General features: G+C 43.9%; 6 protein-coding genes across 12 annotated transcripts; 3 read left to right on the forward strand and 3 right to left on the reverse strand.

The window, feature by feature from the left end:
- Positions 1-1,128: 1,128 nt before the first annotated feature.
- On the forward strand, positions 1,129-9,145 carry LOC4328038 (uncharacterized). Of its 6 annotated transcripts, none has more exons than XM_015767306.3 (11): positions 1,129-1,601; positions 2,284-2,493; positions 2,575-3,036; positions 3,130-3,240; positions 3,327-3,506; positions 4,101-4,385; positions 5,599-5,719; positions 5,820-5,946; positions 6,303-6,581; positions 8,172-8,359; positions 8,439-9,145. In XM_015767306.3, exons 1-8 carry the CDS (start codon positions 1,200-1,202, stop codon positions 5,939-5,941), a joined length of 1,893 nt encoding a protein of 630 aa, XP_015622792.1. In that variant the 5' UTR covers positions 1,129-1,199; the 3' UTR covers positions 5,942-5,946; positions 6,303-6,581; positions 8,172-8,359; positions 8,439-9,145. The 6 variants fall into 6 exon arrangements, with proteins under 6 accessions (XP_015622792.1, XP_066164091.1, XP_066164092.1 ...); XM_066307994.1 differs by having other exon boundaries at positions 6,306-6,581; XM_066307995.1 differs by having other exon boundaries at positions 4,107-4,385.
- On the reverse strand, positions 6,814-9,026 carry LOC4328039 (GDSL esterase/lipase At5g45950). The gene is made up of 5 exons (XM_015767312.3): positions 8,471-9,026; positions 8,183-8,313; positions 7,653-7,883; positions 7,332-7,584; positions 6,814-7,241 (listed from the first exon to the last, which is right to left on the reverse strand). The coding sequence occupies exons 1-5, from the start codon at positions 9,024-9,026 to the stop codon at positions 7,051-7,053; spliced, it is 1,362 nt and encodes a 453-aa protein (XP_015622798.1). The 3' UTR covers positions 6,814-7,050.
- Positions 9,146-10,180: 1,035 nt separating the features above from the next.
- On the reverse strand, positions 10,181-12,683 carry LOC107277121 (putative zinc finger protein CONSTANS-LIKE 11). Of its 2 annotated transcripts, none has more exons than XM_066307179.1 (4): positions 12,054-12,683; positions 11,610-11,762; positions 10,979-11,508; positions 10,181-10,784 (listed from the first exon to the last, which is right to left on the reverse strand). In XM_066307179.1, the coding sequence occupies exons 1-4, from the start codon at positions 12,582-12,584 to the stop codon at positions 10,643-10,645; spliced, it is 1,356 nt and encodes a 451-aa protein (XP_066163276.1). In that variant the 5' UTR covers positions 12,585-12,683; the 3' UTR covers positions 10,181-10,642. The 2 variants fall into 2 exon arrangements, with proteins under 2 accessions (XP_066163276.1, XP_066163275.1); XM_066307178.1 differs by having other exon boundaries at positions 11,610-11,752; positions 12,035-12,683.
- Positions 12,684-15,521: 2,838 nt separating this feature from the next.
- Positions 15,522-17,271, forward strand: LOC4328040 (probable inactive linolenate hydroperoxide lyase). Its single transcript, XM_015770930.3, has one exon. It carries the CDS (start codon positions 15,653-15,655, stop codon positions 17,114-17,116), a length of 1,464 nt encoding a protein of 487 aa, XP_015626416.1. The 5' UTR covers positions 15,522-15,652; the 3' UTR covers positions 17,117-17,271.
- Positions 17,272-19,940: 2,669 nt separating this feature from the next.
- On the forward strand, positions 19,941-21,124 carry LOC107277670 (mediator of RNA polymerase II transcription subunit 2). The gene is made up of 2 exons (XM_015770933.3): positions 19,941-20,227; positions 20,662-21,124. The coding sequence occupies exons 1-2, from the start codon at positions 20,082-20,084 to the stop codon at positions 20,981-20,983; spliced, it is 468 nt and encodes a 155-aa protein (XP_015626419.1). The 5' UTR covers positions 19,941-20,081; the 3' UTR covers positions 20,984-21,124.
- Positions 21,125-22,823: 1,699 nt separating this feature from the next.
- LOC4328041 (large ribosomal subunit protein mL102 (rPPR5)) lies at positions 22,824-25,474 on the reverse strand. The gene has a single exon (XM_015770929.3). It carries the CDS (start codon positions 25,422-25,424, stop codon positions 23,181-23,183), a length of 2,244 nt encoding a protein of 747 aa, XP_015626415.1. The 5' UTR covers positions 25,425-25,474; the 3' UTR covers positions 22,824-23,180.
- Positions 25,475-25,573: the final 99 nt, after the last annotated feature.

Genomic DNA, 25,573 nt, shown 5'->3' on the forward strand with positions numbered 1-25,573 from the left:
ATAATAATTAGTATTTAATTGATTACATGTTAATGTTAATGATTTTCTCGTTTCAAGTATCGTCTTGACAAGCACAGGGCACTACTACCCCCAGCTCAAAGCTCTGAAAGTTCGCTTGGTCGGTATCGACACTGATCCTATGATATCTGCTTCTACGTTCGTATACATTAGCATGTAGTTTAATTAATTATATAGTACGTACAGTACAGTGTATGAGAAACATTATAATTAAGTAGAGTAGGAGGAAGGATTAAGGAAGGAGTGCATTACATTACGCATGCATGCCTACTTGCAAGTTGCAACCACCATCGGAAGAAGAGATACAACGAAAATGATGAAATGGATCATGGAGGATCATCAGAGCTGTAATGCTTCCCTGGCATGCACACCCTGTCATGAACTAATTAGCTCGATCATCACACTGTATATGTTTGTATGTCCTAATCATTGTTTTCGGATCCATCCAAATTATCCTGACAGATCTTAAAACACAGCCCATCACAACGCTGGTTTCGTACATGGATATGTTCTTTTCAGACACCAATTGCTGACAGTACATTAGTGTACTCCATAGGTTCATCTTGCTGCTGCCATTACTTGAGTGTAGACAAAGAAAGGAGAATTATTGCTCGTGCATGCCTCGGTTGGTCCGACATTTTCATTGCCATTCGAGCACCCTATGGATTACAGACTGACAGTTAAATTGGTTCGCTAAGTGTGATCAGTGTTCAGTAACATTTTGCTCTGTTCTTATCTCCAAGTTCCCAACCCATCTCCCTCGTTTTCCGCGCGCACGCTTTTCAAACTGCTAAACGGTGCGTTTTTTGCAAAAAATTTATATATGAAAGTTGCTTAAAAAAAATCAAATTAATCCATTTTTGAAAAAAAAATTAGCAAATACTTAATTAATCATGCGCTAATGGAGCACTCCGTTTTCCGTGCGGGGAGTTTAGTTCCCAACTCCCCCTATCCGAACACAGTACTCCTCCGTGAAACCTGTCGGTGTAAAATCCGAAGAGAAGTTGTCTAACATGTTGGTGGGCCTTGGGCCTCGTCGTGGGCTTTAGATTTAGGTTGAGGCCCACTTATCAACAACAAATAGTACAAAGGCCACAACAAGGGGATGACGAACTGCCGCTGCTACTCGCCGTCGCCGTCGCCGTCGACTCCTCGTCGCCGGCGTCCCCAAACCAAGCAAAATGCCATCTCCGTCTCTCCTCCTCCACCACCACCACCACCGCCTCTCCCCTCGCTTCGCCCCCTCCCGCTCCCCCTCCCCCCGAACCCTATCGCTGCATCCTGCTCCTCGCCTCCGCCTCCGCCTCCGGCTTCGCGCCAGCGCCCGCGGCGGCGGGGGCAGCACACGGGACCACGATGACGGCGCGCGGTCCATCCCGATAGCGCGGTGCTACGAGGCAGCCCTCGCGCGCCTCGACCTCTCGGGAACCGCGCGGCGGGAGCAGGCGGTCGCGGCGGCGGCGGCGGCCGATGGAGGCGCGGCTGCCGAGGCTCACCTCGCCGCTGTCGCCGACGCCATGGTCATGGAGGCCTTCCTCCCTGGACCCGACGGCGCCCGGCGCAGCGCCATGTCCACACGGCTGGTGAGCGTTTCGGGGTTCCACTCCCACCTGTCCCTGTATCTTCCCTTTGCTGATTTGCTCCACACAACCGATTGATGATGAGACCAATGTATTTATTTGTTCCCTTACTTGTTTACTGCTTCTGCCTAGTGTGATGCTCGAAGTTGCGTCCTAAATTCCACCCGGACTCAGCATCCCATCAGAATTAGTGTAACGCACCTATATCTATTTACTCTAAGCTTTGATGCTTTATTTTGCGCTAAATTCGGAGTATTGGTTGCTCTGGATTTCGTCATTTCATACATATTACGTGAAATGTTTGTTGGCATGTACACAGCCTATTCACCACACGGTAGTACATATGATTTTTAAGAACCTGTACAGGGTGAAACAACTAACTGTACATGCTAAGTTCACCATGTAAAATTAATCTCTTGGAACTATTGGTTGGTACTAGGAGTCCAAGTGCATTAGTGACTCAGTGTCTCAGCGCAAGTGGCCGGCTGGGAATTTTATGATACAATAGAGGTGCTTGTACTTGTAGCTTAACAACAAATCAGTATCTGTGCTTTTCTATCATGTTGTGTCTAGGAAGAGAACTTATTGCCAGTTTTGTATATATCGAACATGGTTAGATGCTTTAATTTCGATCGGAATGTCTGTCCTTGTTGGATCATGAGGAAGTTCTGGCATTTCATTGTAGATTTTGCAAGCAAATGAAGTTACAGAGAAGGCCAGTAAGCTAAAGAAAGACCTTGGCACTGAATTTTTCTCTGAAAACGAACCTGATGCAGAGAGTGTTTTGGCAATGGCCTTTAAGCAAGTTGTAATGGATCAGCTCACAAACTTTCGGCTTGAAGTGTTCTCCCCAGGTTCAGAGATAGATCTCCAAGATTTGAGCAAACCCCGAAAGGTGTTCCTCTGTAAAGTTTGGGACTTGTATATTATTTTGTTTCGTTTGTTTGCTTGTTGCTAATTTGTGGATGCACACCAGGTGCCTGCGGATTTTAGTATCAGATCATCAGATGAAAAACTTCTAGCTGCTCTTGCGGAAGCCATTTTCTCCTGTGTCATTGAGGATGCCAGAAATAATTACCTAGGGGGCACTGGTGGTTTGTTTCATAAGTGGAAGTCAAACTGCTCATTGGATTCCTCTGTTTGCATAGACATAATTTCTGAGTCAGAAGTAGTGAACAGTGCTAGGAGGCGCTTAGATAGTTTTGATCTTGTACAGTCTTCTCATGTAGCGGGTAAAGCAAAGAATGGATGGTGGCCAGCTCCAAAGTCTGAAAGGTTAGTGAAGATTGGTGGCCCTGATTTTATGCTTTGGGCCAGTGAGTTTGTGTACACATATAAACTACAAATTGATGCCAAAGCATTCAAGAATACAAAGCTTGGGGGTCATCATGTGTTAGCAAATAATAAGGGGGAAGTTCTCTTATCCCACGCCCAAATGGTACATTATTATTCTCTCCTTGTCCTTGATGTATACATTACTTGTTGCCATTCTTATTTATTGTATGCTATTCTCCATCTCCCAAACCTGTAGGTGGAGTTAGCAAATATTCTGGACATGTATTTTGAAGATCAGTTCACATTACCTGGAAAAACCTTCTATTCCAACTGGAATTCAGAACCATCAAAGATTAAAAAGAACAATGTATGCTGCTATTTTTTATTTCAGAGCTTACTTGTGTTAAATATTTTTTTTTTATTTATGTTCATCAAGCATTTTTTTTGGTGCAGGGTTATTTGAACAACCTTTTTGCTTTGTTGGCTGGTAGCTCTATTGTTTTTCTTGTCGGCGCCATTGCTCAGTTATGCTGGCCTCAGTCTCTTAAAGATAAAAGATTGGCCACTGTTAGTTCATGTGTCTCATCATCACAGAGCTATTGTTCTGATATCCACTCTCTAGATAGTAGTGAGGTATGCTTTCTAGTTCTTGAAATGTTGTTGCTTGCCCAGGGAGAATCCTGTTTGTTTTTAAGTGTGGAAACACTTTGGTATTTTATACTATTTTCTGGATTTTTTTTTACTTGATAACCCATTCACAAGACATTGATCGTCATTGTGTTGTAATTTAGAAATAACTACTCAACTAATTGGAAGTGTCCCAAACCTTTTGATAGTGCAATATTGTTCTCTACGTCCAAATCAAAGAAAAGGAAACAAGCTACCTCGATTTTTAGTTGCTCTGGGATATTTTGATTGTCTGCATTATCCTATGCAACATAGCATGTAAGAGCCGCTGCTTTAAAAATAAAGGATCTCTAAGAAATGGTCTGAAACTCTGCATGATTCATGTAGAAGTCATTTCATCAACTTGTTATGGCTTCATGATGTGTGTTCCCATTAGGAACATCATGTAGCATGTCTCCTTTTTGAACTATTACCCTTTTGCCAGCAAACCTAGTTGCTGTTTAAATTTAATTAAGGGCATATCTGGTGACAAATCTATCATAACTACTTTGTTGATTATCTAACATATCTGTTGTATGCAACCTATTTACCCCTGGGCAGTTGCAGGCTTACTGTGTATCTGTTGTTGAGAAAATTAAAGACTCATTTGGTTGTACTGGTGATCTAATGGTTGATGCAAATATTGGTGCTTGGGTTGGAGAACTGCCTGAATTCTTCAAGGGCATCAACTGTGACAGTCATGATGATTATGTCGATATTCAGAGTACTGGTGCTATTAGCCAAGGAGAGCAACCCTCATTGGTGTCAAGTCCTATTAAGATGTCTTCTCATCTGGAACAAAATGATGACACTCAAGAAACTCTGCAGAATATTGCTAGTTTTCAGGTATGCTCATTTCCTGCATAAAAAATCTCTTTGTATCAGATGAAGAACTTGGTATTTTTGGTAAAATGATGTGCCTACCAACTCAAATGTGTATTTGCCATTAACATAGTTCATGAAGAGGGTTAATCACCATAAAAGAGATTGATGACGATGGTTTGGAAGTAGAACTGAACCTAAGGGGTAGAGGGTTGGCAGGCTGAGGAACTTGGCTAGGGAGGATAGACTGGAACATATGGCTGAGATGGACTTGGTGCTAACTTATATGGTTTCGCTTTTATAGGGACGACATCTAACAATCCATTCAAACCTTTCCTTTAAATATAATAATTCTACCCCATCTGATAAGATCATATCCTATCTCCAATTAAACCTAAGTTGCTAGCTAAGCAATGTGTTGCAGATAAATATTGTAACTGCCATCTCACACCAGCCCTGATGGGCCCGTGACCTACCTTATGGCCATATGCAGTTATGCACATAACAATATCACTGTGTGAGGTTTTTAGTCTGTCTATTTTATATTGCAAATTTCCCCAAAATATTCATGCTAACAGGTTTACCACACATCTGTTTATGATGCACTGTCACTACACATTTTCAGTACTTTTAAGTTACCATGTCATTTCTTTATTTGGTTCCTGTTTTTATTGTTCAATTTCCTTTCATGCTTGGTAGCAAAATGCACTTGTTTTGCCATCTTTATTATTCTAAAACAATTGATTGATTTAAGTTTTGCTGTTCTTTACATTAATTTCCTGGTTTTCTTATTTTCAGCAGCATATATCCAAGATCTAAAGTGGATGTTCTATAAACTATAATACCCTGTTTGGCATATATTCATTTGTTCTTTGGACATAACTCATCAGTCATGACTCAAAAGAAAGAGACTACACTTTCTCTTTTCTATTTCGTTTAATACTATGACCACAATGAAATTAATCGTTTACCTTGAGTGTTACAAGATAGCACAATAAGACTGCAAAATAATAATGTTTTCGTTCTTTTGAATAAGTTGTTTGCAGCATCTGTTAACTTTTCCTGCAAGTTGGGTTGCACGAATCACCCAATGCCATTGTCTTATACTTTTGAAACTATATGATGGTAGAAGATTACACTTGACTTTATGATGGAAACTATTGTTCTATTGTTCATTTCCTTGAGTTAAATAGTTCAGACTTACACTATATCACCCTTTTTTGATACAAACTTGCAGGTGGTCATGTCAGAAAGAGGTAAAGTAGTTGGATTTCAGCCAACAAACCGCCTAGCTGTGAATCATTGGGCAACAAATCCATTAACGAAGCTCCTGTACGAGGGGCGAAAGATCTCTCCAGGTACCATGATTGAAGTATCAAACCATGGAATTTTATTGTTAATACCTGTGCTAAAGCTGTATTTTGTCTTTGCTTAATACTATGGTATGGATATTGTCAGCCTTTCTGGAGCCTAGGCTTAGAATTTCTCGCCCAGCTAAGGTTGTCCCAGTTGAGTTGCTGATGTCGGTGAATCCAGAATCCTTTTTTGCTTTGGTGAGGCCTGTTCAAGATCCATGCTAATGGAGGTACTTTTCATTTCTCCTCCAGTTGTTCTCCATCTACTACCCTCACCCTCTCTTCTCTCTCATGTAATTCTATAATCGCCAGTACTTTATTTACCCAGAGTTCTGTAGTTGCTGTCCTAGTTAAAGCTAATGTCATTTGTTGTCACCCAATCTATGCTTATCTTACCCTTAAAACAGGATTTTACATGCTTTGTCATTACATGGTGCTGTACAGATTCATGAACTTTTTAAACATAGTAGACTGGGCAGTTTTCTTGTTGGTTAGTGGATGCATTTTATAGTAAAGGATATGGAATTATAAACTCTCTAAATAGTAGCTTTACTCTTTGTCTTGCATGCGCTTGCGAATCAAATAGAAGAACTGCAAGTAGGTGTTGCAAGCTATGGACCATGAATCATTGCAGCACAGGCTCTCACGTTGGGGTTCTCTATGTGGTTAAAGCATGGTTGAATCGATCCACATGTAGAAGTTATCAGTTATTACTTCTTAATGACTCCAATCCAGATGACACAATGGAGTCCCTTTGTGGAATATCAGCACCATGCCAGATTGCAATACAGCTATTCGTGACGATATGCTGTCTGTTCTGCTCATGTTGGAGTTTATCATCGGTTTTCTGTTTCTGAAGTCTCAGGTAATTAACCTCGAACCTTCTGGGTAAATTCTTTTTATCAGTAGTAACAATGGTAGCTCTTCATCATCGGTATCAGGATGCTCATTTTGAGTTTTTTTTTTGGGGAAGAATTTGCCTCAAGCCCATTTTCCAGTTTCTACAGAAGGCTGGAAGCAATTTCATTTTGCGTAATCAAGATATCACCTGCTAGACAACTTTGCAAACTAACATACACCCTGTAAGAGTTGTCAAGTGTACAATTATAGATCACAGTGAAAGTAGAATGAATGGTAACCACTTCAGTTGACATCATAGGTCTTGGGCGTCTATGATGTAACACTCTCTTTCGCACACAGCATATTTTGTATGAAAAATATTATATAATCGATCTCTTCTACTGAACTATTGTTCTATGTGCTCGTATGCACCACAGTAAATTAGGATGCTAAATTGATTTGTCGGGCTGCAAATCTGAATTCACAATCGTGAGCTAGGCATAAATTTCTCCAATTGAGTTCATTATCACTTCCTCTGTGATAATTTGGTTCATTCTCTCCGTGTGGTGGGCAGCATCCCAGTATATGTACTTGCTGGGATGTGTGCATGCTCTTCGGCCTCTGCATGTTTGCCCAACTTCAATAACTCCTGTTCCACAACAACCTCTTGAGGTTTCTGTCAGGCCTGTAGTTCAGAAGAAAATATTTTTTTGAGGTTATAATACCAATAAGTGCACACTTTAATAAGGATGCTCTGAAATATAGGACAACTTACCATAGTTATTGGGGCTTATTGTTGCCATGCCGATGGTTGTATAAGTATCAACAAATGTAGCCCTGATATTTGGTTGATTCTTTAGAAGACGCACCACTTCAACTAGCCTCTCATTAAATGAGGTTGCCAGCAAGTTCATGTTTTCATGGCATCTGGTTGTACCTGTGCCTAGCAATGTTCTAGCAATAGGTAAACACCCAATTGGGGGCACTCCAACAAAGACAAATCTCCTTCCTCCAAGTGCTGCCATCACCTGAGTAACATGGCAATGATTAGGTCTTGAGCAAAAGTTGATATAACTCTTTTCTGACAAGTGCTTACCTGGGTGTAGTTAGCAACGCGTGATATCAGCTGGTTTTCGTACTGTGGGCCGCTCTCTGCTGCTGACTGGTTTGAGGCAAGATAGTGAAAAAGCAGATCTGTTGTTCCAGCACTTACGACGAATGTAGCCCTCCTGACTAGTTCTTCTGCTCTTCTTCGTCCAACTAACCTCTGCAGGTTCCTTTTGTAACGCCAAAGGTCCTCTATTTGGTTGGGAAATGACAGTGCATTCTATCATGAAAAAGGAAAGAAAACCTGTCATGACAGTTCATTCTACCATGAAAAAGAAAGAAAACCTGTCTAGTCACTACCCAATGCTGGCCCTCAATAATCAAATTAACTTGGACTACTAAGTAGTCATGATTCACATATCAAACTAGGTTGATCATGCATTATCTGCTTGGTTATCCAATTTTGACTACTAAAAAATATTTGGTAGTAGCTTCTAATTCTGTCCCTGGCAGATTGATTTAATAGCTTTTCCTTACTTTCTGACGGTGAAATATTTGTGCTTTGCAGGTTATGCTTACCGAACTTCTGGCAGTGGCCTCGTCATACCCGGAACCTGCTGATGCAAAACTCACACCCCTCCTGAGCTGTCCTGACCTCAACCTTGGGTCGCGGAATCCTGGAATACTCCTCGCTATACCTAGTTTTTCCGCTGCATAACCACAAAGCTTATCCTCAAATATCCCTACTGAACAATGGTGAACACCACTACTAACTCAGGTCACCTTCTAAATCAAAGCACATCTGCTCAACTCTGAAATACTTGTGTAAATGGAGATGCAAGGCAATGGGTGTATTTGTGTCTGTACCGAGTATGTCCGTGATGAGCCGGCCGTTGCTGAACCGGCCGGTGGGCCTGCCGCCGAGGAAGTCGGCGCCGTACGGCAAGAAGTTGGCCTTCATCGCCGTCTGCAGCCGGTTGTTGTTGCCGGGATCCACCGTCGAGTCACCGAACACCAGCATGGTGGTACACCCGGTGGTGGTGTAGTTGATCACCCTCGCCGGCGGTGGCGGCACTGAAGACCAGCCCGGCTCCTGCGGCGGCACCACCGTCCGCGGCGGCGCCGGCTCCCTCCTTGGTGGCAATGGAGACTGCCACGGCTGCTGCTGCTGCTGGGGCGGCGTTGGTGGTGCTGGCTCCGGCGTGTCAGGCTCCTGTGATGGCGGGGAATCCGGCAGCGGCGGCTCCGGCGAATCGGAATACCCCGGCGACGGTGGTGACACCGGGAGCCCAGGCATGGGCGGGTCGTCGTATTGGTCGTCCGGTGGCTGTGGCGGTGACAGCTGCGCCGCTGCCATTGTTATCAGGGAGAAGTGCCATGCGACGAGGAGCAGCGCCGCCGCAGCCACCGCCAGCCTCCTCATGGACTTGCTGCGTTGCTTTGCTCAGTTCAGTTATGTGCTAGCTTGTCAAGGTCCAAAGACAAGAGTGCATGCATGTATAAATAAATGCTCAGCTAAGTAAAACTGCCGTTGCCTGTCAAGGTGGCTTGGTGCCATGTAGGTAAGGGAGCGACTAAGGGTGTGTTTGAGGATTGGGGAGATTGGGGAGATTGGGGAGATTGGGAAGATACGCAAAACGAGGTGAGCCATTAGCACATGATTAATTGAGTATTAACTATTTTAAACTTCAAAAATGGATTAATATGATTTTTTAAAGCAACTTTCCTATAGAAATTTTTTGCAAAAAACGCACCGTTTAGTAGTTTGAAAAGCGTGCGCGCGGAAAACGAGGGACAATCTCCCCAAACACTCACAAACGAACGGTGCCTAAATTTGCTTAAGAGTTCGAGCTTGCTTTGTGTGACATGACTAAATTTAGAAGACATTTTCAGTGAAATCACCCACTTGTTAGTGGCCAGTGGGAGATTAATCGGGAGAGATTCTTGTAAAAAAAAAAGGAGATCGGAATAACCAAAGAGGCACATACTGCAAAATTGCAAAGAAGAGCAGGTGGTGGTTGGTTCAGTGGTTTGTGTGATCTTTGCGTCTGCCATGCAAATTCGCTCTTCTAGAACAATCTTCTTTTTTTCTTTTTTTTCCAGCGAAAAAGGTACTGTGATTTTGTATTTCCTCCTTCTATAGTCAACAACAGATGTCAAAATATGCATATTCTTCCTCCGGTAAAAGAAATACAGCGTTTCAACATTTTTCAGTTCGATCTTTTAAAATTTTGATCATCAATAATTTTTGAAATGCTTATTTTGAAAATATAAAAATGGTCAATGTAGATTTGTTATGAAAAAAAATACTTTCGTAATCTCATAAAAATGATACATGTGTAGATTTTATAAGTACCTAGCCATGAAATTGATTTTCTTCCTTCACAAGGTAGAACCGAAGGTAAATACTGAAAATAATAGCAGGAGAGTTTTCTTTTAATAACAATTCTCACCATCATGGCATCGTCTGCTTCAAAACTAGTACTCGCAAATCCATATTCCTCTAGAAACAAGTAAACAAATAGACATGTCACACCAATACACCCAATTGTTTACTCATAAGGGATTACTCGCAAATTACTCGCAAGAAAATTCCATTTATTATGCCAAAGGACATGAGTGTCAAAATTTTGACATTAATTAAACAAAAAATGCAAACATTTATTATGCCAAAGGACATGAGTGACAAAATTTTGACATAAATGCAAGAGCCTCAGCTAGACAAAATTGTCATTTACAAAAGAGAGTCCTACATTTATTCTACGACAAAATTCAAAGGAAAAAAAAACTCTTCTAAATGTCTATCCTATCCTAACCTTGGAAATGACTGAAAAACAAAAAACCCAACTTCTTCACGTTGGAATCCGGTCTGCCCACCTATAGGCCTGTAGGGATATAAACCTTCAAAAAATAATTGAATTCTTCATACCTCTAAATTCTAATATGATAATTTTTGTATACTGTATGATCTTTTGGTATCATGTCATGCACTCTAAAACCTAAGAAAGATGATCTAAATAAATAAATAAATAATGAGGATCAATTTCCCTCATGCTTCGGCTGCTTATTGTCATTAGAGCTGGTGCCCTGCTCCAATGAGGCCTTCACAAATCTGCCTCTGACACGCCTTCGCGTGTCTGCTGTTGCCTTGCGGGAGGCGTACATTATCTGCTTGACAAACCTGAAAAATTCAAAAGTGTACCAGCAACTTGTAATTGCAATCTTGTTTCAAAAAGCTCGTACTGAACAAAATATTATTCCTAGGCAACTAAATAATATTTCAGATGCACATTTGAGAATTTTAACTGTTCTTTCTGAAGACTAATCTGCAATGTAAGCTACAAAGTGAGACGAAAAATGCGTATTGATACGTACCTCCTGTTGCTCTTTTTCTCCTTGTATCTCTGCACAGCTCGCTGTCTCTTCTCCGGATCAGGGCAAGATTTCTCGGGCAGCACGATATGCGAGGTCTGTTGATCTTGGCCGTCAAACATGTTTGAGCTCCCACCCAGCAGCGAGCCCGTGTTGGAGCTCTGAAAATTCACACAGGGAAACTCTGAACCTGTGTTGTTGTTGCTACTGTTTGTGTCTATCACCGGTAACTGATCATATGCCGTTTCGTCGTTTATGTTCAGTGGTTGCAGAAGACTATGATCTGAAGATTGCGGTATGAGCTGTGCGAGTTCTGAAGATGAAGTTGCTGCTCCTATCTCGTTGTTGATGTTCGCGTCCATCATCGGTAACTGAACATAAGGTGCGTTGCTCATGTTCAGAGGCTGCAGAAAGCTAGTATCTGATAACAGTGCGATGTCTGAACACGATGAGGATGCCATTTGCTGATGATCAGGGTCCAGATAGGATCCCAAATCGAAATAAGAAGGATCCAAATCCAGATAAGAAGGTTCCTGCGATCAATTGAAGAAAACAAGTTTGTGAGGCGGCATCAAACTGTACGATAATTTTGATGAATTTGAAAGGGGGTGAAATAAGCAGAACCATCGTTTACTTGCAATGCTCCTGGTTCCATTAGTGCGACTGAATCAAACGAGTTTGTCCAGGCTTGAAAGTAATCTTGCTGATTTGCATTGTCAACAAGTAAATCTTCTCCACCTATTGTCGCCATCTCTTTACTAATGTCAGGATTCGCATCTTCAAACATCTCAAATGAGACATGTGTGTATATATATATTAGTATGCTTATGTTAATTGAATGATGGTAATAAGATGATATGTTAGTCATATAATGGAATGCTATATATTAATGGGATTGATCAAGGGATGAATTAGGTAAGGAAAAGAAATGCAACTCACTTTTGTTTAAGAAGGCAGATCACTTAGAGATTTAAGAGTTTACCATTGGCTTCTTTTAATACCAGATCACTTATTTTTAATACCAGATCACTTAGAGATTTAAGGAAAGAATGAGTTTACCATTGGCTTCTTTTAATACCTCGGGATAATAACAATAATTTGTATAGCTCATACTATTGTCGTATGGGACGAATGGGAGTGTGTCGGTGATCCACGGCTCATCCGTCGCCGCCGCCGCCGGCGGCGGCGGCGGTGCCGGCACGTCGATAGAGAAGATGCGGGCCATCTCGGCGGGGCCGGGGATACCGGTGTAGGCGGCGGCGGGGCGGTGGCAGTGGCGCGAGGCGTCGCGCGCGCACGAGGCGCAGAACGCCTCGGCGTGGTGGTCGGAGCGCGCCACGGCGGGCGCGGCGTGGCACGCGTCGCAGAGCGGGGCGCGCCGGTGCGCGCGCGCGGCCGCGGCGTGGTGGGCGGCGAGGTCGCAGACCAGGCAGAGGCGCGCGCCGCCGTGCTGGGCGCAGTGCACGACGGCGCGCTCGCCGCGGCACGAGTCGCATGACGGGACGACGGCGACACCACCACCACCACCATCATCGCCGGCGTCCATCACGACGTGTATCGTGACGACGACGACGACGATGACGACGTACGTTGTCAGTAGCACACGCATCTAGGCGGCGGCGGCCGGTGCGCGCCGCGGTGGCGGCCACCGGCGGCGATCGAGGTGAGCGTAACGTGGCGGACGAGGGTGGCCGCAGGGATCGTTGGATGGGGGATCGATGGACCTATTTATAGCCCTCGATGGATTTAGTGTGTTAAATATAGTACGGAGTAGTTAGCAACAGAACTAACAGACCGACGTACGGATCGGTTCATCATATCCACCGACTCAAACACGTCACAGTGGACGCCGATACTTCGTTTCGTGGTACGTACGTTTAGACACGATCAGTTTCGTTCCCAATTATAGGAAAGGTTTTCCTTTAAAAAAAAATTAGTATAGGAGAGCACGTACCATGCCGTCTTTTAAGGTTCAGTTTTATTTTATTTTTCTGATAAATAATCCCTCTATACAATTATCAATAAAATCAGGTCATATCTTTGTTCGTTGAAAAGATATCTCCTGACTTTGTGTAGTTTACAGTTATACCACGGACCCCACTTTACTATAGTCCACATGTTACGCGCTGGAAAGCGATCTCCTGATTTTGTGTAGTTTACAGTTATACCACCAACCTCACCTACATGTTACTGCAAGTCGGCCGGTCTCTTCATTCGTCTCCGTTCGGTTTTTGGTTTTGTCGCCGTTTTTCTTTTCAATCCTTTTTTTTTTTTGCACGTGGAAGGGTTTTTATGGGTGGACCCGCTTTACTCCCGTTTTTTTTACCATCCGGTAGTTCTTTCGTCGCTGGTTTTTCCTTCGATCTCCAGCCGCCGTGGAGCCGAACCTTACTGCAACTTCGATTTGCCTCTCGATGTTTCTTCCTCCAATTAATTAAAAAATCGATTATCCACTCATTTCTCATTATTTTCTCCATGATTTTGTCTTTCAATTCGACTTAAATTTGGAAAATTATATCCCTATTTAACCGTTAGTGGCCGTCTTTTTCCCGAGTTTTTTCAATTCGGCTTTAAATCTTCCCTGATTTCCCCTTTTAATTCGGGAAATTCAATTCCTATCTAGAGCAAGTACAATAGCAGGTTACAAGTCAACTATAAGCACATATATGAAGTAGAAGAGAGGAGAGTCACGGCTTTAATTCGGGGAATTCAATTCCTATTTAGAGCAAGTACAATAGCAGAATACAAGTCAACAAGTAAACTATAACACCATATGAAAGAGAGAGGAGAGAGAAAGCGTGCTACAGATTGGTAGCGAGCTACTACACGGATTCCAAAAGTTATATGTGTATAAGAGGTGAGACTATATATTAATAATATAGTAAGCAACTATTGTATGAGTTGACTATTAAATTGGTTATAAATGATTTGGATTTAGTAGTTAGCTATACTATTAAACTTTTGCTCTTATAAGTAACTATTTGATAGAATGAGCTATTAGATTGACTATAGATGATTTGGAGCCAGTGGTTGGCTATACTATTAAACTTCCTCTCAACCATTTGGAGCCGGTGGTTAGCTATACTATTAAAACTTGGGAGAATTTGAACCATGCCACACAAAATTTTGTAAAATTTGTGATATGCCACCCTGACCCACATGTCATTGACTCATGTGGGTCCTACATGTCATTGAGATACGGGTGGCATATCTCAAATTTTGCAAATATAGGTTGGCATGGTTCCAACAAACCCAATCCGTGGTAGATGATGTCCGGCAAGCGAGCTTCCTGGCCATCTTTATTCCCGAGTTTTACATATTTTGATTTTGGAAAAAAAAAGGGAAAGAGATGATTGAGTGGATCAAAAGCCCTAAACCAATTTTAAATTTTAATAAATAAAGAAAGATCAGAGGTGATTGAGTGGATAAAAACCCTCAACCAATTTAAAAAGATCAAGAATGATCCAATTTTAAAACATCTTTGCCGAATTTGATGGGAATGATGGCATCGGCATCGGCATCTTATGGACAGTATGTGCGAGCTGAGCCGGCTTCTCTCGTGGACTGGCCGTAAAGAGACTGAAAATCGTGGACTGGGCCGTAAAGAGACTGAAAAGGAAGAAAAGATTGGGCTTTAGTCCAAACCGGGACTGAAAATGAAGAATTTATTAGCTTTCAGTAAAAAAAATATTTTTCAATTTATTTCTCACCTCCCAACAACTATATATTCTATTTCTGAAAAAATATCTTTACTTATTACAACGACTGACATTTTTCATAGCATTAGAGAAAAAAAACCATGCATGATTATGTGTTGCAAATGCTCCTTACTCCCGTAGCACGGATGAATGATTTACGGGATTCAGTTTTATCTAATTTTTCTCATTTTATCTGATTTTTGTATCGAGTTCTTGTTTATCGTAAGAGGATTTAGTATGAATAATTTCACATTATAATAGGTGTGAAATAAATTCTCTAAATCACCCTGAGATTAACTGAACAAAATCACCCCTGGTGTGAAATTACCCTCAATTATTTTTTGTGTGAGAGATTAACCGAGCAAAATCACCCCAATCCTTTTGTGTGAGAGATTAACCGAACTAAAATCACCCCTCGTGTGATAGATTAACCGAACAATGCAAAATAGAAAAATATCCCCAACCATATATACTCCCTCTATTTCAAAATGTTTGACACCGTTGACTTTTTAACACATGATCGTTCGTCTTATTAAAAAAATTTGTGAAATATGTAAAACTATATGTATACATCAAAGTATATTTAACAATAAATCAAATGATATAAAAAGAATAAATAATTACTTAAATTTTTTGAATAAGACGAATGGTCAAATATGTACTTAAAAAATCAACGGTGTCAAACATTTTGAAATGGAAATGGAGGGAGTATGGATTAAGAAAGACACGTTAAGGATACAAGGAACCCTAACAAACATTGTGTCTCAAAACGGCAGCAACCAATCGTAGACGCGATGATGGCCCACGTAATCTGATTTGGTTATACAAACGTGTTGCCACACTGTGGCAGCCTCCTCCTCCGTGTACTTGTGAACGCTCCAGCTAATTTTGTCATACACGCCTAGCACACTAGAGTCAGTGTCATAACGCAAGCTACCACACGTAGCTGATAAGTCCGATCGTCGCCGCGCGCCGCGCCATGGTGCCGTCGTTCCCGCAGCCGGCCAGTGCGGCGGCGGCGACGCGGCCAATACCGGGGAGCTACGGCCCGCCGCTGCTCGGCCCGCTCCGCGACCGCCTCGACTACTTCTGGTTCCAGGGCCCCGACGACTTCTTCCGCCGCCGCGCCGCCGACCACAAGAGCACCGTGTTCCGCGCCAACATCCCGCCCACCTTCCCCTTCTTCCTCGGCGTCGACCCGCGCGTCGTCGCCGTCGTTGATGCCGCCGCCTTCACCGCGCTCTTCGACCCGGCCCTCGTCGACAAGCGCGACGTCCTCATCGGCCCCTACGTCCCCAGCCTCGCCTTCACCCGCGGCACCCGCGTCGGCGTCTACCTCGACACCCAGGACCCCGACCACGCCCGCACCAAGGCCTTCTCCATCGACCTCCTCCGCCGCGCCGCCCGCAACTGGGCCGCCGAGCTCCGCGCCGCCGTCGACGACATGCTCGCCGCCGTCGAGGAAGACCTCAACAGGGCCCCTGACCCCGCCGCCGCCTCCGCCAGCTACCTCATCCCGCTCCAGAAGTGCATCTTCCGCTTCCTCTGCAAGGCGCTCGTCGGCGCCGACCCGGCGGCGGACGGCCTCGTCGACCGCTTCGGCGTGTACATCCTCGACGTGTGGCTGGCGTTGCAGCTGGTGCCGACGCAGAAGGTGGGCGTCATCCCGCAGCCGCTGGAGGAGCTCCTGCTCCACTCCTTCCCGCTGCCGTCGTTCGTCGTCAAGCCCGGGTACGACCTCCTCTACCGCTTCGTGGAGAAGCACGGCGCCGCCGCCGTGTCCATCGCTGAGAAGGAGCACGGCATCAGCAAGGAGGAGGCCATCAACAACATCCTCTTCGTGCTCGGCTTCAACGCGTTCGGCGGCTTCTCGGTGTTCCTGCCGTTCCTGGTCATGGAGGTCGGCAAGCCCGGCCGGGACGACCTGCGGCGGCGGCTGCGGGAGGAGGTGCGCCGCGTGCTGGGCGGCGGCGACGGCGGCGAGGCCGGGTTCGCGGCGGTGAGGGAGATGGCGCTGGTGCGGTCGACGGTGTACGAGGTGCTCCGGATGCAGCCGCCGGTGCCGCTGCAGTTCGGGCGGGCGCGGCGAGACTTCGTGCTGCGGTCGCACGGCGGCGCGGCGTACGAGGTGGGCAAGGGCGAGCTGCTGTGCGGGTACCAGCCGCTGGCCATGCGCGACCCGGCGGTGTTCGACCGGCCGGAGGAGTTCGTGCCGGAGAGGTTCCTCGGCGACGACGGCGAGGCGCTGCTGCAGTACGTGTACTGGTCCAACGGGCCGGAGACCGGCGAGCCGTCGCCGGGGAACAAACAGTGTGCCGCCAAGGAGGTGGTCGTCGCCACCGCGTGCATGCTCGTCGCCGAGCTTTTCCGGCGGTACGACGACTTCGAATGCGACGGCACCTCCTTCACCAAGCTCGACAAGCGGGAGCTCACTCCCAGCTAAGCTTTGCTGCCGCCATTCTCTCACTCGATCTCCATGCACATATGCATGAAGAAATTAATTAAATTCAAGTTGCTAGCTCCATTTTTTCTCTTTGAGCTGCTGATAAAAAAAACATCTCTATTCTTCTGTGCAATAAGCCAATAATTAAGCATTAATCAGAGCGTACAAGTAAAAATTGTTTTCACTGTTTTATGTGGATATATATATGTACAGGGATCCACCAAAATTAATTTGATACTACGTAGTACGACATTTGTTTAGGGATCAACGATTCACGTTTCACTTTTTTTTACAGCGTCAACATATATAAACACATAGATATGAGAGTATTTAATATACTTATTACTGACATACTCGCTTCGTCCCATAAAAAAAAACCAAATCCTATGTATGAATGGAGTATTCTAGTAGTACAGTAGTGTAAAAAACCGCCAATAGATTGATCCTGAATTTCAGGTCAAGGAGACAAAGCAACTACTCCATAGAATCATAGTATTAGGATATGTTTCATCCAGTAAAAAAATATATTTGAAGATGGGGAGTAAGAAACACGAAACGGAAAAACGAGTGAAGAAGAGAAGACATTTCAGGGTCTGCTTGTTTCTGATGCCAAAAGCATTTTTTTAGATAATGCCAAATGCGTGGACAGAATGCTTGTTCTAATACCAAATGCATGGACAGAATGGTTGATAGGTATCTGCTTGTATCTTGCTCGATGGAAACCGCATGGACAGCGACGCATTTCTTCTCCTTTTGCATGTTACTACTGAACGGTTGACACAGGATATATTACTGGCGAAAAAGTACATGTTAACATGGGTTCAAACAGTAACACGCATTTCAATCAAGTGTGCAAGTGCAAACACAAAATGATCGTCTGTAACCGTAGCGCGTAAACAACAAGACGTACAGTTATACTACCTCCATTCCAAAATTTTGACGCCGTTGACTTTTTTAAAAATGTTTGTCCGTTCGTCTTATTCAAAAAATTTAAGTAATTGTTAATTCTTTTTCTATCATTTGATTTATTGTTAAATATACTTTTATGTATACGTATAGTTTTACACATTTTACAAATTTTTTTAAATAAGACGAACGGTTAAATATATTTAAAAAAAGTTAACGGCGTCAAACATTTAGGGAAGGAGGGAGTATATGCCAAACATATCCCTGTATGGCTATATTGATTGGCAACAAATACAGTACTATTGATCCCGTGTTGTGCCAACCACAACAGCGACAAGTATCCTGTCAATTTGTGGTGCTAACAACTTGCCATTGATAAGTCCAGATTAACTAGAATAGACGCACCAAGGCACATACATGTAAATGCTAGCTCCTGGATAGGCAAAATTGATCCAAAGACCAGCTAAACTGCCAAATCGTTGGGAAAGTTTACATAAATGTGTCTCCCTTGCAGGTAAACAAAAACATATAGTGAGCTGAAGAAGGCTAGTTCTTCGTGCAAGAGATCAGCTGTGCAATCCTCATAAAAGGGATCGGCTGATCATAGCTGATGAAGAAAATGAATTTGTTGATTTCATGAATAACAGTGGCACTAAAAGGCATTCTGAATATAAATGAAAAATACAGTGTTAGAAAGACACCAAAAACAAACAAACAAAGACTTGCAAGGAAAACAGTACAAGACAAACAGTCACCATAGTTCTACTTCTTTCACATGTGAAACATGGCTAGGAAAGGAAAATGAAAACCTAGACATGTAGGAATTGAGTATACGAGAATTGCCATGGTTTGTAATTTGTACTCTGTAGTTTGTACCATAGGCATTGCATTTATTCATTTACTATGGCAAGAGAAGAACAGAGAACCAAGAGCAGTTCAAGAATAGATAGCAGTCTGTTAGAGGAGCGAGTTCAATGCAGAAGAGAAGTTATAATCAATTGGTATGGAAACAATGGATGTATCAAATGGCATCGGAAAATGTCGTTGCTGCACTCACATATCTAGCTACAAAAAGGACAGATGGCTTGAAGGAGGAGCTAGCTACGTACATCATGATGGTATTATTCCAAATACAATCTGAAACAGGTTTGTAGCCTGAGTTTAAATGATAAAAAAAGGAGTAACTGAATATAATTTTAAATGGTTGGTTTGCCAAGTCAGTAAGCTATACAAGCACAGCAATGTACAAGGTTATGAATATATTACCAACAATAATCTGTCTCAATGCAGAAAACATGTCGAAATAACAAAGCACGAATGAACAGAGCAACGTCTGTCATACAAAAAACTAAAATTTCTTGTGTGGTCTTAGCAGAGCCACTTATAGCCAACCCAAGTACAGCGAAACGTAGTCATGGCAGCTTAATTTCTCAATGAAATTCATAACAAGCACATGTTCATTGATTATTAATTAAACATGTTTTCTTTTGCTAAGGCAGGTAAATGTACCTGCCCATGTTTGCCTCTATATTGGAATTAATTTGTTTGTTTTCTTTCCATATAAAAAAGTGCTGGGAAGCTTCTATTGCATTTGTATACACTTCTTATATATTCTGTAAATTAGTTAACTTATTATTATTATTATTATCTCTTACTTATGGAAGAAAAGTAATTAACCAATGTTGCGTGTCCTCACAAGGATGTGTTTGTTCTAGTTCTCGTAAAAAGAAAAGAAAAGAAAAGGAAAGGAAAGAGAGGAGGTGGGTTTGGCCCAACTAGAAAGGCATCTCGTACGTAAGCCCACTTAGCCCAACTAGAGAACGTTGTAGGGGTTGCGGGAATCAACAGCCGCCGGGAGAGGTTAATTAGGGTTCCAAACTTGCATGGAGCGAGAGATCGAGATGAGCGAGATGGAGACGGGTAAGGCGATCGAGTTGGTGTTGAAGCGGTTGGATGAGGTGCGTACGCGCATGGATGGGGTGGAGAAGCTGTTGCGTATACTCATCTGCAGGGAGGAGAAGCGAGCGAAGGTTGGGAGGAGGAGGAGGAGGTCGACAAGATGCAGATGGTGACGGCGGCGGCAGGTGGCGGTAGCAGCAGCAGGAGGAGGAAAGCCATCAAGAGAAACTTTAAGGCTAAAGAAGCAGACCGCAAGGAGACGGAAGAGGAGGGCAATCAGGTGAAGAAGATCACCAGCCAGCAGCTGTAAGTGTATTTAAGTACTCCCTCCATATTTTAATGTAGGATGCCGTTGACTTTTTAACACCACTCGTCTTATTTAAAAATTATATGTAAATATAAAAATACTTATGTCAAAAATTTTATGCAAATATAAAAATACTTATGTCATGCTTAAAGAATATTTGATGATAAATTAAGTCGCAATAAAATAAATTATAATTACATAATTTTTTTAATAAGACGAAAGGTTAAACGTTTGTAAAAAAATCAACAGCGTCATACATTAAAATACGGATACGGATAGAGTTTTATCTGTACCGATGGATGATCCGATCCAGCTATTATCCATCATCCATTCTGAGTTTATTGGTAATGATGATACTACTGATATGGTCAATTTAACCCTAACTAGTTAGTATACCAATGTTACTATGTGATATATCTGGGCCTCCCAAAAGGAAGAGGAAGAGGAAGAAGGAAGAAGACGCCAGCGAGAAGAAGAAGAAGAAGAAGCGGCAGACGGAGGAAGCAGAAGCGGAGAAGAAGATTGAGGCGAGGAAAGCCAAAAAAGAGGCGTACGAGCGGTACCTGGCGAATTTCTTTGATTTTGAGCCCTTCCCACGCACACCCGACCACATCCTCAACGAGATGCCCGAGGAAGAGCGTGCCGGAGAAAATCAACTTGCTGCCTTCGCTGATAGTATTATGGAACGTCGCAGGCTCCTATACCAGAGATGCATCAAGGACTACATGGACAAGGACAAGGACGATCACGAATAGCAAGTGTCTTCGTCTGTCTGTGATCAAAGCTACTACTACTGGAGTATCCTATTCTGAGTTGGACTGTATCGTATCGTCTCACTTCATTATATAATAATGACTATGTCATGATCGATGTAATCGGCACTGAGATATATTAATATTAACTACTCCCTCCGTTTCAAAATGTTTGACACCGTTGACTTTTTAGCACATGTTTGGCCGTTCGTCTTATTCAAAAAATTTAAGTAATTATTAATTCTTTTCCTATCATTTGATTCATTATTAAATATATTTTTATGTAGGCATATAATTTTACATATTTAACAAAAGCTTTTGAATAAGACGAACGGTCAAACATGTGCCTAAAAAGTCACGGTGTCAAATATTTCGAAACAGAGGAGTATATATTAGTACTAATATCAGATTCTTCTACTGCTGACTTCCTGAATGAGACGAACATTCGATGCAAAATTAGAGAATGGTTGGTAGTACGACTGAGATAGTCAGATAGATGATCACGTTGGGTGTGTGTGTTTGTCTTGGAGGGCTGAAAACGACAGTTAAGCTTAGACCTGCTGGCCGCCAGCTAGACTCCATTGTTTCGCTTATTTGCAAACAGAAAATAATTTGCAAATAAAACTTTTATATATGTGTTCTTAGTGATAAAATGCAAAGGCTGAAAAAACTACGATTAAAAAAAACCTCAAAATCAACTTAAGGTTGTTCAATTTTGGTTTATAAGCATACGCATAAGTCAAAAGATGAGGCTGTTAGTGTTAATTTCCCAGTGGCCAACAAACTGTTTTTGATCAGTGAAGAAATTAATTCAAATGAATGAATGACGGAGTATTGGAGCTTGCACACTTAAGTATCTTAGTTACATAAATGTACGAGCATCTCCCTCACAGCTAAACAAAAACAACGCAAGGCTAGTCCTTCAGTTCTCATGCAGGAAATCAGCTACGTAATCCTCGTAGAAAGGATCGAGTTTGAACCAACGTAATCCTTATAACCAACGTAATCATAACTAAGAACAGTGGCACTAAATGACCACACTCTGAATATAAATGAAAAAAAAAAGCACCAAAAAAGATCAAGAAGAAGAAGCTGCTGCTTTCAAGGAAAACAATACACGACAAATAGTCACCATAGTTCTTTCACATGTTAGGAAAAAAGAAAATGAAAACCCAAACATGTAGGAATTGAGTATACGGATTGCCATGGTTTGTAATTTGTATTATGTACCATAGACATTACATTTACTATAGCCAGAGAACAGAGAAGCAAGAGCAGTTAAGGAATAGAGAAACTATCAATGGGTAATTCCTACATGTTTTTATATTAGAGGAGCGAGTTCTATGCAGAAGAGAAACTATCAATGGGTAATTCGGTATTGGAAACAAACATGTATAAATTGACATCGAAAAAGCTACAAAGAGGACAGATGGCTTTAAGAAGGAGCTACAAGATGCATTCCAGCCAAACTTGAAACAAGTTTATCACCTGAGTTTAAATGACAAAAAAGCAGTAACTGTTCCTCGAGTTGAATGTTCACACCAAAAGTTGGTTGACTGGATCACGGCAAATGATGGATATGAAAAAAAAAAAAAAGGGTGCAGAAATACCATCAAAATGACTTATCTTTACCATGGAACCTGGAGGCAGGTCGAGCTAAAAAACATACATATCTAACAAAAATAGTACAACAGATACACATCATGTAACTGAATAAAATTTTAAATGGTCAGTTTGCCAAGTCAGTAAGCTATACAGGCACAGCAAAGTACAAGGTTGTGAATATATTACCATCAACAATCTGTCTCAATTCAGAGAACATGTCGAAATAACAAAGCACGAATGAACAGAGCAACATTTGTCATACAAAAACTGAAATTTCTTGTGTGGTCTTAGCAGAGCCACTTATAACCAACCCAAGTACAGGAAATTGTAGTCATGGCAGCTCAATTTCTCAATGAAATTCATAGCAAGTACATCTTCATTGATTATTAAACATGTTTTCTTTTGCTAAGGCATGGTACATAACTAAATGTGGGGTTTCTAAAAAAAGAAAAGGTAAATGTACCTGCCCATGTTGTCTCCCAGGCTAAAAAAGACCACTTGGCCAATAGCTCAGCAAGCAAAAACAAAAGAAATAAAACACTGCTCTTCAATTCAAAAGGAAGATAGTACTATCTTCTCATGAATGGATAAACCGCTACGCACCCATGGCAACCCGTTTGCCCCTCTTGGATGTTGATGATGCATTCTCTGCCAATATCCTAGACAAAATGTCTGCTTGCTTTGAGTACCCTCCAGCTTTTAAGCTGTCCATCAGGGCATCGCAACCCTTTTGATCCACGACACCTCCTTTGTTCTTGATCTTGCAAAGCATGGAGTATGCAGGCAATGTCTTCTCCTCAGTGTACAGGGCCTCCAAGACTCTGTCATAGGTTGAGAAGCTGACATCAAAGTCCCTGTCCAATGCAAAATCAGCCAACTTATGTGCCTCCATCACTTTGTCATTCTCGCAGAGGGCAATCAGCAACTTATCTAGATCAGGCAAGCATCCATTTTCCACCATCAGATTGACACGGCCGATTGCTTCCTCCACATGGCCCCTCATGAAGAGAGCTTCCAGAATCTTATGAGCCATGTCCATGTTCTCTGTAACCCCCTTCTCAATCATACTCTTCATAACCCTGCTAGCAGTCTGAACCCGGCCACTGTTGAAAAGCGCTACCATGACAGACATGAACAGGGATGGGCTCGGTACATGCCCTTGTTCCATCATACTGTCAAGTGCCGTCTTTGCATCAGCTGGCTCATTCTTCTTCAGGAAGCTATCAACAAGCAGTGCATGCGATTCAGGGTCAGTACGGACACCACGGCGTGTCATAATGGCAAGAATCTCCTGTGCTGCTTCTGGCACACCTTCCTTTGCATGCCCACGGATAAGACTGTTAAAAGCAGCCTTGTCATCAACGCCTTTCTTCATCAGCTGCCTGAAGAAAGTCTCAGCCTTGCTGGTGTTCCCATTGCTGCACAAATACTCAATCACTGGATTATAAGCTGGCCCTTCAAGCACAGGGCTCTTTGGGCTCAACAGTGTCCCCTTCTCAAGAAGCTCATCCATCACCTCAACAGCACCATCACACTTTCCACCCGCGCACAAGCTCTCCATCAGCACCCCATACTGTCTTGGATCCACAAGAACATGCTTGAACTGCCCACTCTTCTGGTGCACATCCAACGCACCATCCAAGTCACCCGCTCGGCATAGCGTCGTCACAAGCCTCAAAAACACTGACTTGTCCTTTGGAGTGAGCCGCCGCTCCGCCATGTCATCCATTGCCTTCCGGGCCTCCACAACCCTTCCCTCATCATCACAGAGCCCTGGCATCAGAGCAGCAAACGTCTTCTCGCTCAACCTCAACCCCTTCTCCCCCATTTCCGAGAACAGCCCCACTGCCTCCTCCACCTTACCTGCTTCAACATATCCCTTGATCATGACATTGTACGACACCGAGTTTTGTGCAAAACCAGCTCCTGGCATTTCGTCAAACACTTTGCGGGCACTCTCCAGATCACCCGCCCGAACCCAAGCATTGAGAAGAGTGTTGTACGTCGTCACATCCGGTGTCACCCCGTGATCCTTCATGTCCCCGAACACCCTCAAGGCTGCCTCCATCTTCTTGCACAGGCCGAACCCCCAGATCAATGTGTTGTAGGTGGACAGGTCAGGGGTGACGGCGTCGGCGATCATGGCGTTGTAGATCCGCCTGGCCATGGCCTCTCGGCCGCGGCAGAGGATGGCCTTGAGGACGGCGTTGTAGGAGAGCGCGGTGCGGGCGATGCCGAGGTCGGGCATCAAGCGGAAGAGCTTAACGGATTCCTGCGGGATGTTGGCCTTGCCGTAGGCGGCGATGAGGGCGGCGACGGTGGCCTCCTCGGGGGCGATGGAGAAGGAGGGCATGGTGTCGAGGAGGATGCAGCGGGCGTGGTTGAGCATGCGGTGGGAGGCGAGGATCGGGATGAGGAGGGAGAAGGTGGCTGGCTCGGGGCTGAAGCCGGCGCGACGGTAGGCGAAGCGGAAGAACTGGAGGGCGAGGTCGGCGCGGCCGGCGGCGGCGGCCCCGGAGATGACGCCGTGGACGAGCGGCGCGGCGAGCGTCGGGGAGAGCAGGCGGATGGAGTTCTCGAGGCGGGTGGTCCACGGGCGGCGGCGGATCATGTAGAGGATGGTCTCGTGGAGGGGCTCCTCGCGGCGGGGCGGGTTGGGGGTCGCCGCCGCCGCCTCCGCCGGCGTCACCTCCGGCACAGCCTCGGCCTCGGCCTCGGTCTCCGGGGGAGGTGGTTCCGGCGTGTCGAGGGTGGAGAAGGCATGGCGGAAGAGAGGCGCGGAGGGGTTGTTGCGGGAGAGGAGGCGGAGGGGGAGGTGGAGGTGGTGGCGGCGCGACATGGCTGCGGCGGCGTGGAGGAGTGGAGCTCGGGGAGAAGAGTCGAGGGTTTAGGAGGAGGAGGAAGAGGCTCGACACCACCCACGCTAAAGAGCGTGATGGGCCCATATTTAATTGGGCCATTAAGTGACTTGTGGTTCTGGGCCTTTTA

The sequence above is a fragment of the Oryza sativa genome, chromosome 2 (genome assembly GCF_034140825.1).
Source record: "Oryza sativa Japonica Group chromosome 2, ASM3414082v1".
In the NCBI taxonomy this organism is placed as follows: domain Eukaryota; kingdom Viridiplantae; phylum Streptophyta; class Magnoliopsida; order Poales; family Poaceae; genus Oryza; species Oryza sativa.

Bases quoted from the DNA above. Each gene is read 5' to 3' on its own strand.
- LOC4328039 (XM_015767312.3), bottom strand. From the start codon at position 9,026: ATGAGGAGGCTGGCGGTGGCTGCGGCGGCGCTGCTCCTCGTCGCATGG. The intron at 8,314-8,470 runs GTACAGACACAA...GTGGTTATGCAG, and splicing joins GCTCATCACGGACATACTCG to CGGAAAAACTAGGTATAGCG. The intron at 7,242-7,331 runs GTAAGTTGTCCT...TCTGAACTACAG, and splicing joins AATAAGCCCCAATAACTATG to GCCTGACAGAAACCTCAAGA.
- LOC107277121 (XM_066307178.1), bottom strand. From the start codon at position 12,584: ATGCGTGTGCTACTGACAACGTACGTCGTCATCGTCGTCGTCGTCGTC. The intron at 11,753-12,034 runs GTAAACTCATTC...AGATGTTTGAAG, and splicing joins GGTATTAAAAGAAGCCAATG to ATGCGAATCCTGACATTAGT. The intron at 11,509-11,609 runs GTAAACGATGGT...AATTGATCGCAG, and splicing joins TGGAACCAGGAGCATTGCAA to GAACCTTCTTATCTGGATTT.
- LOC4328040 (XM_015770930.3), top strand. From the start codon at position 15,653: ATGGTGCCGTCGTTCCCGCAGCCGGCCAGTGCGGCGGCGGCGACGCGG.
- LOC107277670 (XM_015770933.3), top strand. From the start codon at position 20,082: ATGCAGATGGTGACGGCGGCGGCAGGTGGCGGTAGCAGCAGCAGGAGG. The intron at 20,228-20,661 runs GTAAGTGTATTT...GCCTCCCAAAAG, and splicing joins AAGATCACCAGCCAGCAGCT to GAAGAGGAAGAGGAAGAAGG.
- LOC4328038 (XM_015767305.3), top strand. From the start codon at position 1,200: ATGCCATCTCCGTCTCTCCTCCTCCACCACCACCACCACCGCCTCTCC. The intron at 2,494-2,574 runs GTGTTCCTCTGT...GATGCACACCAG, and splicing joins ATTTGAGCAAACCCCGAAAG to GTGCCTGCGGATTTTAGTAT. The intron at 3,507-4,100 runs GTATGCTTTCTA...ACCCCTGGGCAG, and splicing joins ACTCTCTAGATAGTAGTGAG to TTGCAGGCTTACTGTGTATC.
- LOC4328041 (XM_015770929.3), bottom strand. From the start codon at position 25,424: ATGTCGCGCCGCCACCACCTCCACCTCCCCCTCCGCCTCCTCTCCCGC.